Source organism: Dipodomys merriami, unplaced genomic scaffold (genome assembly GCF_024711535.1).
Source record: "Dipodomys merriami isolate MVZ:Mamm:240054 unplaced genomic scaffold, mDipMer1.0.p SCAF_354, whole genome shotgun sequence".
Taxonomy (NCBI): Eukaryota; Metazoa; Chordata; class Mammalia; order Rodentia; family Heteromyidae; genus Dipodomys; species Dipodomys merriami.
Window position 1 is genome coordinate 677,034 of NW_027205093.1, and position 13,824 is coordinate 690,857.

The 13,824-nt window shown below is 39.8% G+C and overlaps 1 protein-coding gene across 5 annotated transcripts in view; it reads left to right on the forward strand.

Moving 5' to 3' along the window:
• The window catches only part of Ralgapb (Ral GTPase activating protein non-catalytic subunit beta), a 92,704-nt gene that overhangs the window by 24,357 nt on the left and 54,523 nt on the right, over positions 1 to 13,824 (forward strand). For all 5 annotated transcript variants that reach the window (XM_069988337.1, XM_069988338.1, XM_069988339.1 and 2 more), the window contains 6 exons: positions 3,868 to 4,031; positions 5,887 to 6,073; positions 9,310 to 9,441; positions 11,033 to 11,211; positions 12,893 to 13,041; positions 13,159 to 13,375. In XM_069988337.1, coding sequence (XP_069844438.1) covers positions 3,868 to 4,031; positions 5,887 to 6,073; positions 9,310 to 9,441; positions 11,033 to 11,211; positions 12,893 to 13,041; positions 13,159 to 13,375 — 1,028 coding nt within the window. The remainder of the gene's footprint in view (positions 1 to 3,867; positions 4,032 to 5,886; positions 6,074 to 9,309; positions 9,442 to 11,032; positions 11,212 to 12,892; positions 13,042 to 13,158; positions 13,376 to 13,824) is intronic.

A 13,824-nucleotide genomic window follows, 5' to 3' on the forward strand; every position in this document is an offset into this window, starting at 1 on the left:
CATTACCTGTCTGGCTTACCTTAAGTTCTGTCTTTCTGTCTTGTAATAAGTCTTACCTGGCCACAAAGACCACAGTGGCCATATTGTCTTTGAGACAATATTTTTCCCTAGTTTGTTGTTTGTCCTTTAAAATATGTTTCTTTTAGTCATCTTACCACCCTGAGCTACTTGGAGACTTCCATAATTTTTTGTGCAGTACAGCTGTTAATCTGAATTACATGTTTGTTTCTTCTATTTATTGATTTCAAGTGGAAATAGCAGCAGGAAATGGTTGGCAGTAATTAGCATATTGTTTGCAGGTAAGCAGGTTTTTCTAAAATTGTATAGCTTAAATCTTTGTCAACCCATTTAGGAGAATAATTTTTAGAATTTTCTTCATTAATGAGTAATATTGTCACTGTATCTTTGTACCTCTACCATCCCTAATGCCATTCATTTATATTACTGAAAAAATGTAATGGCATTTGAGTTAATGAGGTATTTGTTTCTACTTTTCTCTCAGGAATCATGGTTACATTATGAGTAGTTCTACTGTTTGGTAGTTAGCTATGTTTGTTGGTTTGTTTTTGGCAGTACAAGGGCTTGAATTCAGGGTCTCATGCTCGCAAGTCTTGCTTATCACTGAGCTGTGCCTCCATCCCCTTATCTTGTTTCCTCAAAAAGTGTGTGTTCATGAAGTTTAGTGAATTCTGAAAGCGCACTAGACTGAGTTTTATATTTTCTTAGTTAATAGACAGATTGGTTGAATACTATTAGTGTTAAATATTGCAAGTTATAATTCCATCTCCCAACATGAGAAGTCTCAAGTTTTTGCTTCAGATAATTCACAAAATTGTCATCTAAGTTCTCTTAGTTTTTTTTTTTAAATATATAAACTGGTTCTCAATAGAGGAAACTATATTTACCATTTTGCTAAATTAAGTAGGAGTGGATCTAACCATTCTTTTACCTGTCAGTTTGATTTTTTTCGTAATTAAAGAGTGAGCTATCTTTTAAAATTGCTTAGATTTAATTTTCAAATATACTGTATTTTAAGAAACATAATGTTCTTCTAAAGCATTGGACAACGTTTTGTAAATATTTTCAGCTCTCAGGCCATATGGTTTTGCAGCTATTCAACTGTGTTGGTGTTGCCAGGAAGCAGGCACAGACTACATAAATACAGCAGCATGGCTGTCTTCCAGTAGAACTTAGCCTACAAAAACAGATGATGGACCAGATTTGACCTGTTAGTCATAAATCATTGGACACTATTTTAAAGAAGTTTTTCTGAAGACCCAGGGCCTTGGACATGCTAGGCAAGCTACTTTTGAGAATAGAGGAGGGAAGGAAAGTCTCTTTTGTTTTGATCTTTTGTTTTTATGTAAAGGTAACATAACTTGAGAAACTTGGGTATTACTCTTTTGTTCAGGCCTTTTGAGGGAGACTATAGTACAGGGGAGCATTTGTTTCCTTTGCTGCTACTGGTTCCTGGAAATAGTGGATTAGCCTTCATTACCATTGGAGCCATTGCTGTTATTGCTAGCTTGGAACTCTATCAGCCTTGGGGCCATTGGTAGTATTTTTATTTCATATTCTGGGCTTCCTCTTCTGTGGCTTGATAAAGTTTAGGGGGGTGTTAGTAATTGCTTCCTTCTCCCTCCTTCCTCCTCCTCCCTCCTCTCTCTTCCTCTTTCTTCTTTCTTCCTCCTCTCTTTTCCTCCCTCCCTTCTTCCTCTCTTCTTCCTTTCTCCTTTTTTTTTTTGCCAGTCCTGGGGCTTGAACTCAGGTGCTGGACACTGTACCTGAGCTGCTTTTGCTCAAGGCTAGTACTCTACCACTTGAGCCACAAAACCACTTCTGGCTTTTTCTGTTTATATGGTACTGAGGAATCTAACCAAGGGCTTCAGGCATGCTAGGCAAGCAAGGACTTTACCACTAAGCCACCTTCCACCTCCCACTCCCCACCCCCATCCCCTTTTAACTTGATTGAGTGATCTTTTCTTTTGCTTATATGGTACTGAGGAATTAGAAGAGCCTCATGCATGCTAGGCAAGCATTTTACCACTAAGCTGTAATCCCAGACCAATGGAAATTCTTTTTTTTTTTTTTTGCTGCTCCTGGGCTTGAACTCAGAGCCTGGGTGCCTGAGCTTATTTGGGTCAAAGCTGGCACTCTATCATGTGAGCCACTGCCATCCCGCTAATAATTTTCATTCTCCAAGCTAACCAGAGTAACAGATTTACCTTCTGCTGAGTGTGCAATACTTCTCTACTCTTGGGGGCTCTTCATTTTTCCAAGATGTTTGTCTCATTTGGTTTTATTTTTATTTTTATGTTGTTGTTGTTTTTTGGTGATGCATGGAATTAATCCATGGCCTTAGGCCTCTTAAGCAAGTGCTTTATAGTAGAATTATATCCTCAGCCTTAAGTCTGACTTCTTTATGGAAAATTTCTGATGTCCTTTGATTGTAACTCCAGGCTGTGTCTAGTCTTGTGGGTCATGGCCTAGAATGTAGGAACCTCTGTTGTAAGGTGGGAATTTTAGGGACACAACCTTCATTTTCTGGAATTTCTCAAAGATACTCTGAGAGTCAGTGCTCTCAACATTTGCTTCAAAGTTTAGTTTAGTATATTGTTTTGGGTTTCACAAAGAGATCTAGAAACCAGCCTACCTACCGTTTATTAATGCAGTGGATCTCCTCCTCTTCTCAAAATTCTCAGGTGGTCTACCTTAGGAAGTAGGGCTTGGACCTCTGTCTTTCGCTTTACCCTTTGCATGTGTATATGCATGTGTGCCTATCCTGGGCTTGAACTTAAGACCTGGACGTTGTCCCTGAACTTTGCTTAAGGCTAGTGCTCTACCTCTTTGAGCTATGGGCCACTACTGTGACTGCATGTTTAAATAAATTATGTGTGTATGTGTGTGTATATAATGGTCTTTCTATTTCTTTGTAAGCAGTAGGAATGGCTGTGACTACTCACTCACTTAGAAAGTCCAAAGGTGAAATTTATGTAATAGTATAGATATTCCTCTGCCTGTCAGAAGTGAAGTTCTCACAGAAGCAGTAGTGGAGATGCCAGCAGTGTTGAGAATAATGGAGAAGTAGGGTTTTTTTTTTTTTGTTTTGTTTTTTTGTCGGTTGGGGGTCTTGAACTCTGGGCCTGGGCGTTTTCCCTTGGCTCTTCAGCTCTACCACTTGAGCCACAGCACCACTTCCAGTTTTCTTTTTTTTTTTTTTTAATATTTTATTTATTTATTTTTTATTTTTTTTGTGAACATACTGTACAGAGGGGATACAATTACATGGGCAGGATAATGCGTACATTTCTTGTTTTTTTTTTTTTTTTTTTTTTGGGTCCGGTTGTAGGGCCTGAACTCTGGGCCTGGGCGCTGCCCCTCAGCTCTTCAGCTCAAGGCTAGCGCTCTACCACTGGAGCCATAGCACCACTTCCGGCTTTTTTCATTTTGCTTATGTGGTGCTGAGGAATCGAACCCAGGGCCTCATGCATGCAAGGCAAGCTCTCTACCACTGAGCCACCTTCCCAGCCCCAATGCGTACATTTCTTATCAAGCATTGCAGCCTCCTCCTTTGTTTACCCTTCACATCCCTTCCCAGCCTCCCCCCCACTTCCAGTTTTCTTGTGGTTAATTGCAGATAAGAGTCTCATGACTTTCTTGCCCAGGCTGAGATCTCAGCCTCCTGAGTAGCTAGGATTACAGGTGTGAGCCACTGGCGCCTGGCTAGAAGAAGTAGTTTTAAACTGAAGAGGGTATTTCCAGCCCTGTCTGCTGATGCTGTGTTAGAGTGCTGTTAGAAGGTTGCCTTTCCTTCAGTTGTTGCTATCACTTCCTGGATTGTCAATGATATCTGCCTCTCTTCTTCAGACAGGAACAGGGCTCCAGTCAGATCCGACTGTGCTTACAGGTCCTGAGAGCTATTCAGAAACTGGCCCGAGAGTCATCTATCATGGCCCGTGAGACCTGGGAAGTCTTGCTCTTATTTCTTCTGCAGATTAATGACATTCTTCTGGCACCCCCAACTGTTCAAGGTTTGCTTGTTTTTGTTTTTTTGTTTTTTCTCATGTATTTCTGAGCTTTAAATGCAGTTCACATTTAAACTCAATGAGTGTCAGACTCATTGGGGATTTAAATTTTGTCAAGGCAGTTGTCAAATCAAGGTTGTGTTTCATGAATATGGTTTATTTTCCCTTCAGGAATAATTTTGCCAATGTAGGGAAGGATATGATGAATTATACATGGTTGATGAGGATAGAAATAGTAGCTGTTTAGTGTATTAGAATAGAGCCTATATGGAAACAACACAAATTAAAGCCTGTAGGTAGTATTCCTGATAGTAGTTAACAAAGTGAATTATGAAAATTTGATAGTGACATAAGATTGTTCACCAAGTGAAATCTCCAGAATCTTAAGGTGTTAATTTGGAAGTATGGTAATAAGCTAATCAGTAGGGAGCCATTAAAAACCTCCATATTTATGAAACTACACAGTGTATACCAGTAGCCCTGCTTTGTATGTTACAGCACAGTGTACACAAACTAAATTTGTATTCTAGCTCCAGGTTCCTTGATTGCTTATTCATCTGTGTACTTTCTATAGATTTATATAAATGTGTTATGTTGTCACCCAGGTATAATGTCCAGGGAAATAGCTAGGAAGAATCCTGGGGTTTTCATTTTTGTTTTTGTTTTTGTGCTGGTACTAATGTTTGAACTAAGTCTTATGCTCTAGCTTGGTTCTCATTCAAGGCTGGCACTCTACCACTGGAGCCACACCTCCACTTTCTAGAAAGAATCTTGGATGTTTTGTAGAGGAAGGAAACCTGGGAAAGGAATTTCCTGTCTGGTGGAGATGATAGGGCACAAGTGATTGATTCATCAGCTCTCAGCCACTCATTCCTTATGCTAGTGTGATATATCTGAGCAGTGCAAGGCATCAGTTCATCCCCTTCTTGGGCTCTTTCTTGTTGGAACTTTGTTTCTGTTCATTTGCTATGTGCACCTTGATTTTTTTTTTTTTTGGGGTCCGATCGTGGGCCTGAACTCTGGGCCTGGGCGCTGTCCCTCAGCTCTTCAGCTCAAGGCTAGCGCTCCACCACTTGAGCCACAGCGCCACTTCCGGCTTTTTTCCTTTTGCTTATGTGGTGCTGAGGAATTGAACTCAGGGCCTCATGCATGCAAGACAAGCGCTCTACCACTGAGCCACCTTCCCAGCCCAGCACCTTGATTATTTTTCCATCTAATCCTAACTGTGCTTTTGTAAGCTATGTTGAGTAAACTCCACTGCAATTGCAGTACTCAAAACAGAGGAACACCTGTTTCTGGGTTTAGATTCTGTCCTACCTAGCAACTTCTCTTTCTCTTTCTCCCATGATGGGTAGCTTCAGACATTGGAATGGAGAGACCTGGATATTTGTTCCGATTTCTTTAATTTGCTGCATAAATAAGATTAAATAAGATGAGTTTTCTTATCTTCAACTGAGTATAATTAACTATTGGCAATACATATTATAAATACTCATCTGCAGAAATAATGTGAGGATGATATGAAGCCAAGTGTATGAACTTCTTAGCATAAAAACTGACTTCTAGTATGCATTCATTGTAGACACTCATTCTGTCCTTTATCCTCTGGAGGCTTGTGTTCTCTTCACAGGAAGAAAAAGATCTTCAGAAAAACTATCAAGGCAGCTTGAAATTTCTAAAGTTAACTTGCTGTAATTTTATTTGTAATTTTCCTCAAGAATTGCTTCTTGTTAAAGATTCTGAAAGTCAATACATAATATTGTAATTATTTAATTTTTGGCCCATTTTCCCAAATCAGTAAATTAAAGCTTCTACTTTAAAAGTAAGTATGCCAAAGGTATTTTTTTCCCTCATTGGTTAGGTGGCATTGCTGAGAATCTAGCAGAGAAATTGATTGGTGTCCTCTTTGAGGTGTGGTTACTGGCTTGTACTCGGTGCTTTCCAACACCTCCTTATTGGAAGACAGCTAAAGAGATGGTGGCTAACTGGAGGCACCACCCAGCAGTGGTAGAGCAGTGGAGCAAGGTCATCTGTGCACTCACATCCAGGTAAGTCATCCCTTCATCCCTCTGACCTTTGGCATTTCTTCCCTGATTCCATATCCTTCTGGAATTCATGGAATACACTGTAAAAAGCCTAGTTACCATGCTACTTTAGATACAGAATCAAGCCACTCACAAAATAAACAATTTGGTGCTGGGAAGGTGGCTCAGTGGTAGAGTGCTTGCCTTGCATGCATGAGGCCCTGGGTTCGATTCCTCAGCACCACATAAGCAAAAAGAAAAAAGCTCGAAGTGGTGTTGTGGCTCAAGTGGTGGGTGGAGCGCTAGCCTTGAGCTGAAGAGCTGAGGGACAGCACCCAGGCCCAGAGTTCAGGCCCCACGATCGGACCCCCCCCCCCCAAAAAAAAAAAAAAAACCAAACCAATTTGGTTGGGCACTAGTGGCTCATGCCTGTAATCCTAGCTACTCAGGAGGCTGAGATCTGAGGATTGTGGTTTGAAGCCAGCCTGTGCAAGAAAGTTTGTGAGACCCTTACCTCTTATTAACCACCAAAAAAGTTGGAAGTGGAGCTGTATCTCAAGTGGTAGAGAGCTAGCCTTGAATAAAAAAAACAAAGGGGCAGCTCTGAGTTCATGCCCCAGGACTGGGGGGTTGAGGGAGGGGGAAGGAATAGGATGAAGAGGATGAGAAAAATGAAATCCTACTATGTATATTTATATGTAGTTTTATAGAAGTGGGAACAATTTACATTATCATCAAAGTAGATAGTCTTGGTTTTTTGTTTTTGTTTTTGTCTATCATGGGGTTTGAACTCTGGGCCTGAGCGCTGTCCCTCAGCTCTTCAGCTCAAGGCCAGCGCTCTACCACTTGAACTACAGCACCGCTTCCGGTTTTTCTGGTGGTTTATTGGAGATAAGAGTTTCATAGACTTTCCTGCCCAGGCTGGCTTTGAACCTCGATCCTCAGATCTCAGCCTCCTGAGTAGCAAGGATTACAGGTGTGAGCCACTGGCTAGTAGATAGTTTTTATAATAATCGTCTGACCACTTACATATAATATCAGTATTCTATGAGTAAACTTGTTTTTCATCTCAGCCATACACTGGCTGGTAGATAGTTTTTATAATAATCATTTTATCGTTTGACCACTTACATATAATATCAGTATTCTATGAGTAAATTTGTTTTTCATCTCAGCCATATAATTTATAAGATGTAACTCTAAAAGATAAGGATTCTTTAAAAAGTATAAGCACATCACCATTGTCCTTTCTTTAAAAATCGACTGTTCTAGATGCTCATCGGTGACTCACACCTGTAATCCTTAACTATTTAGGAGGCTGAGATCTGAAGATTGCAGTTTGAAGTTAATCTGGACAGGAAAGTCTGTGAGACTCTTCTCTCCAGTAAAATACTCAGAAAAAGCCAGAAGTGGTGCTCAAATGGTAGAGCGCTAGCCTTGAGCAAAAGAGGCTCAGGGGCAATGCCCAAGCCTGGCAAATGTTCAAACCCCAGGACTGGCAAACTACAACAATGATAATAAAAGACTGTTCTTTAATATTAGCCTGTGATTATATTCTGTAAATCTCATCTTTTTTCTTGTTACATGGTTAACTTGATTCTGTGGGCTAGTAAAGCCAAGCTCAGACATTGAATTTAGTTGACATGTTTCATCATTCTGTTTTAAACTTTTTAGGTTCTCATTCTTGTTTTATTTCTTTGCATTTTTTGTTGTTTTTAGAAATGGTGTAGGGTTATTAAGTGCTTCATATTCTGGATTTTTCCAGTTGCGTTAATATCAATTTGTTTCCTCTTCCCTATGTTTTTTTGTAAATTAGTAGATCTAGAGACATGATGTAATTCAGATTTGATTGGAGACCAGAAAAAGGCATCAGGAAGAAATACTTTGTAGGTGATATTTAAGAAGATAGACTGGTCTTCCACTGAGTTTGTAAAATGGTTATTTTGAAACAATGGATACTTAAATATGGGTGAACTTTGTGTGCACGCGCACACCCCTATATGCCAGCACTGGGCTTAAACTGAGGGGCCTGGGCACTGTCCCTTAGGTTTTTTGCTCAAGGCTAGCACTTTACTGCTTGATCCACAATTCTACTTACAATTTTTTTGATGGTTAATTAAAGAGTCTCACAGACTTTCTTGGGGCAGCGGCTAGCTTTGAATTGTGATCCTGTGATCTCAGCCTTCTGAGTAGCTACAATTCGGTTGTGAGCCACTGGAGCCTGGAAATACTGGTGACCTTTATTTATTTGTGTGTGTGCATGTGTATGCTGGTACTAAAACTTGAACTTGGGGTCTTTCAGTCTTGCTTAGTTTTTTCCACCGAAGACTGTTGCTCTACCACTTGAGCCATACCTCTACTTCTGGCTTTTAGGTGGTTATTATCAGATTTGTCTGACTGGGTTGGCTTCAAGCCTTGATCCTCAGATTTTAGTCTCTTAAATAGCTAGAGTTATAAGCATGTACTATTGGCATGTAAATTTATTCTAAATAAATTATGAAGCTGGGTGCTGGTGGTGCATGCCTGTAATCCTAGCTACTCAGGAGGTTGAGATCTGAGGATCATGGTTCAAAGCCAGTCCAGGCAGAAAAGTTCCCATGAAACTCTTATCTCCAATTAACCACTCAAAAACCTAGACCCCGAGTTCAAGCTCCATGACCAACAACAACAACAAAATTTGTGAATAAATTATAACTATTGTATTGAAAGATTTATAGTAGGATGAATCTTTTCTTTTTTTGGGGGGGGGTCCAGTCGTGGGGCCTGAACTCTGGGCCTGGGCGCTGTCCCTCATCTCTTCAGCTCAAGGCTAGCACTCTACCACTTGAGCCACAGTGCCACTTCTGGCTTTTTTCTTTTTGCTAATGTGGTGCTGAGGAATTGAGCCCAGGGCCTCAGGCATGCAAGGCAAGCGCTCTACCACTGAGCCACCTTCCCAGCCCAGGATGAATCTTTTCAAAAGAACACACAGTTGTTTTATAACTGTAATAATGTGTCTATATTTTATAAAATAACTACATAATTTATTTCCTAAAAAGCAATACTAATAATAAATTATTTAAGTAATCTGAATATTATAAATAAAAGTTTAAAAAGTATTTTGAAAACTGGCAATCCTTTCAGTTTGTCAGTTTTGTAATGAAGGCTTTTATGTTTTGTTTATTTCAGGTGTATATGTTTCATTTATTTCTCATAATAGTTGCAGTGTATTTTTCATTTTTTAAGAAATGGATTTAGTGGTATTCATTCTTTTTTTCTAGATTGCTACGTTTTACATATGGTCCCTCATTTCCTCCATTTAAAGTTCCTGATGAAGATGCCAGTCTGATCCCTCCAGAAATGGATAATGAGTGTGTGGCACAGACATGGTTTCGATTTTTACATATGTTAAGGTAGTGTTCTTTTGTTATTTCTTGTGTCTTAGGATAGGTGCTGTACCTCTCTACTTGCAGTTCAGAACGTGGATAGTAAGCAGAACCTATCACACAGAGCTCAATTGGACAGTAGACACAGTTACAGCATGGGCCTCCTCCTCTTCATGTGAGCACAGTGTAGTGCCAGCAGCTGTCCTAGTTACACTCTAGAACTTGTTCCCTGGTACAGGGGCAGCACTTTTGTATTGCCTGGTGTGGCAGCCTGGCTGGTGGTATCTTTTGCAGGACTTGGTTACTTTCTGTGAGGGCTGGAGTTATTGTTCCACTGACTAGCATTAACTATTCAGGCTGGCTCTCCCATCCTCCTCCAATAGTCTGATTTAAAATTTCATAGTCTCCTACAAGCACTTTTTTTTTCTCCCCTAGTCTTTGGGCTTGAACTCAGAGCTTGGGCGCTGTCTCTGAGCCTGTGTACTCTAGGTTAGCACTGTATCACTTGGTTTTTGAGTGGTTAATTGGAGATAAGAGTCTCATGGGGACTTTTCTGTCCATGCTGGACCTGAGTTCAAGCCCCACAACTTGATATCCTCCCTCCCAGCCCACCCCCCCCCAGCCCCCCCCTCCGCAAAAAAAAAAAAGAAAAAACCTGCTTAAGCAAATGGTGGTTAATACTAAAATAAGAGGTTATTTTGTGTCAATAGGGAGTTCTCATTTACCTCTAAGAAGCAGTGAACTATCAACCAGTCCTCATGAGCCACTCATTCATCTCTCTCTTAGCTTTTTTTCTTCTATTGTACAGACATGTATCCTCTTTCTCAGGCAGCTCCCTATTAGGTCCTTGTTTCTCCTGTTTTGGAGAGGCACATGCTACCCCATGGTAATAGCCCAGTGGGATAAAGGCTACTGCCAGATAAATGTATACTGTGTTTCTTTAGTTCTGGCTCTTGTAGTTGCTGGGGCTGTCCTTTTGTTCAGATTCTAAAAAGAGGTAAATTGGGTTCATTTATTTTTATTTAGTAATGTTTAAATTTGTTGGCTTATATTAATTATATAGGGAGGGATTTCATTGTTACATCTCTAGTGTCAAATATATTTTGTTAATTAAACTACACTAGTTATAGGACTCTCATAGACATTGGATGAACTTTTTTTTTTTTTTGGTTGAACTTCTTTTGTATAAGCTCCTCCCCTCCAGCCCCCCAGCACTCTTCTACTTGTGCCAGGCCTCCACTTCCAGTTTTCTTCAGGTTAATTAGAGATAAGAGCCCTTTGCATTTGTCTGCCCAGGCTAGTTCCAAACAAGATTCTCAGATTTTAGCCTCCTGAGTATCTAGGATTATAGGCATGAGTTACAGGTTTATGACTCTTAAAAAAAGTCAACCCTCTGTTCTTCCTTTGATTTCCATTTTGTGAATAGAATAAGTTCCTGTAAAAACATGCAGATGTTTTATAACAAAGTTTTCCTGTTGACTCTCTAGCCCATGAAATATAGAACAGTCTTCTGTCCAAATCAAATAGGCATTAAAAGCCTATTCTTGAATTGGATTGCATTTATTTTCTCGGTATAGTCATTTTTTAATGTAATGAACTCTTCTTTCCTTTTTGATAGTAATCCTGTGGATTTGAGTAACCCAGCCATCATAAGCTCTACTCCCAAATTTCAGGAACAGTTCTTGAATGTGAGTGGAATACCACAAGAATTGAACCAGTATCCCTGCCTTAAACATCTGCCTCAAATATTTTTTCGTGCCATGCGTGGAATCAGCTGTCTGGTGGATGCATTTTTAGGTGAATTTTGTATATATTCTAACATTTGAAGAGCTATGTTTAGATAACTTTAGAGTCTAATGTTAGAGGCTATTATGGAAACTCAAAGGAAAAGACAAGACAGATTGGATGACAAATAACAAAACGAGGAAAAGTTATTTTCAACAAGTTTAATAACTAGGGGGTTGTTTCAAATATATATATAACTAATACAGGTCTGTTTTATAGTAGATAAACAATAATGCTAACAAAAAGGATAATAACCTACTAGGTAAGTAAGCAAGTAATACACAGAAAATGATTTGTAAAACATTTTTTTTTTTTTTTGGGTCCAGTCGTGGGGCCTGAACTCTGGGCCTGGGCGCTGTCCCTCAGCTCTTCAGCTTCAAGGCTAGTGCTCTACCACTTGAGCCACAGCACCACTTCCGGCTTTTTTCTTTTTGCTTATGTGGTGCTGAGGAATCGAACCCAGGGCCTCATGCATGTAAGGCAAGGGCTCTACCACTGAGCCACCTTCCCAGCCCAACAGAAATGTTTTTATTCTTCATAGTTATCCAGGAAAATACAGTTTAAAATGCACTAGGGGCCATTCTCATGTATATTATTAGGAAGCAAATCATACCTTTTGTGAAGCAGTGTATTAAGGTGGTTTTTAGTTTGAATATATGAAAGTTCATAAACTTTCAACTTTCAAAAAACCAGTAATACTAAGTTTAATTTAGAAGGGGTGAGGGGAGGGTCGGTTGTGAGGCTTGAACTCGTGGCCTAGGTACTGTTCCTGAGCTCTTTTGCTCAAGGCTAGTACTCTCACTTTGAGCCACAGTGCCACTTCCCTATTTTCTAAAATGTTATGTGGACATGTTACTATATTACACAGTTAATGTATTAGTTTTAGTTAACTTTGGCTGTCATATTAACAACCCAATTTTGTAAACTTTGTGGCTTACAAAACATAGTTTATTTTCACACACGTGGAATGAGAGCCAGCCAGCACAGGGATGCTATACTTGGTATCAGAGAGCTGCCATCCCTTCTGGCTGCCATCCCTCTCTCCTTTGTGCACTCCCTGATGGGCCATGATGGTTTTATTTTATTTTATTTTAATTAATTAATTTTTTTTGTTGTTGGTCGTGAGGCTTGAACTCGGCCTGGGTGCTGTGCTGTCCCTGCACTCTTCAGCTCAAGGCAGGTGCTCTACTGCTTGAGCCACAGTGCCACTTCCAGTTTTCTAGTGGTTTATTGGAAATAAGAGTCTCACAGACTTTCCTGACTGGGCTGGCTTTGAACCATGATTCTCAGATCTCAGCCTCCTGAGTAGCTAGGATTACAAGCGTGAGCCACTGGCACCAGGCCATGATGATTTTATGACTTTTATAAAATGATTTTTATGACTGTCTTGTCCAGGAGTTTAGAAGGATGAGTGTTCTGTCCTGATTATCCTTTTTAGGAAATTTCTTGGGAGATCTACCTCATAGTCAACCTAGTTGTGAATGGATAGGGCATGGCCACATCTAGCTGTAAGGGATGTCCTTTATTCTTGACATTGCTGTTTAGCTAATTTGTGTTCTGTTACTCAGGGAGAATGGGTGAGTACTACTGGAAGGCAGCTGTCTCTCTAGTCTAAGTGTTTTGTTTGCTGAAGAATTTCTAACCACATTATTTTGAACTGTGAAGAATAACTCTTCCTTTCTTTTTTTTCAAGGCATTTCTAGGCCCAGATCAGATAGTGCTCCCCCAACACCCGTAAATAGATTAAGTATGCCTCAAAGCACTGCAGTCAATACCACTCCCCCACATAACCGGAGGCACCGGGCTGTTACTGTGAATAAGGCCACCATGAAAACAAGCACAGTAAGAACTTTTACCATCATCATTATGTTTTATAAAAATGACATTTTAATCCGCCTTACTTATTTAAAAGTCCTGTCATTTTCTCAAACTTTTCATGGGTCTATGTTCTTCTGATAGGTTAATACTGCTCATGCCTCGAAAGTCCAGCACCAGACTTCTTCCACCTCACCTCTGTCAAGTCCAAATCAGACTAGTTCAGAACCCCGGCCACTGCCTGCCCCTCGGAGACCAAAGGTTAACAGCATCTTGAATCTCTTTGGATCATGGTTATTTGATGCAGCATTTGTTCACTGTAAACTTCATAATGGGATAAACAGAGACAGCAGCATGACTGGTAAATATTGCTCAAGACATACACTATCATTTTTTTCCTTTTCCTTTTTTTTTCTTTTTAATCTTTCCTACCTGCAAGATTAATAGGTATCTTGAAAAGCTCCGTTTCTGATCAAGCAGTCTCTTGTGCTTAACCCCTTCCAGCTGAAGTGACAGAAACTTTTGAAGTTTTACTGACTGTCCTTTTTTCTATATGTTCTATGAAGTTTGGCCTTTTGTCTGGTTCTATTAGGCACACTTCAGGGTAGCCACTTTTGTTGAATCAAATTCCTTTTAGTAGGTGACCTGGAAGTTCCCTTCATGTCAGCCAGGATAATGTTATTTATCTTAAGAATTTATTATTTTGCCTGGAAATGTACTGAGAAAAAAGTTCTCTTAGATTTTTGTCAGTCTTTCACTCATTAGTACATATAAATATCAGAAATTTTCTACTTCACAGTAGATTCTCAC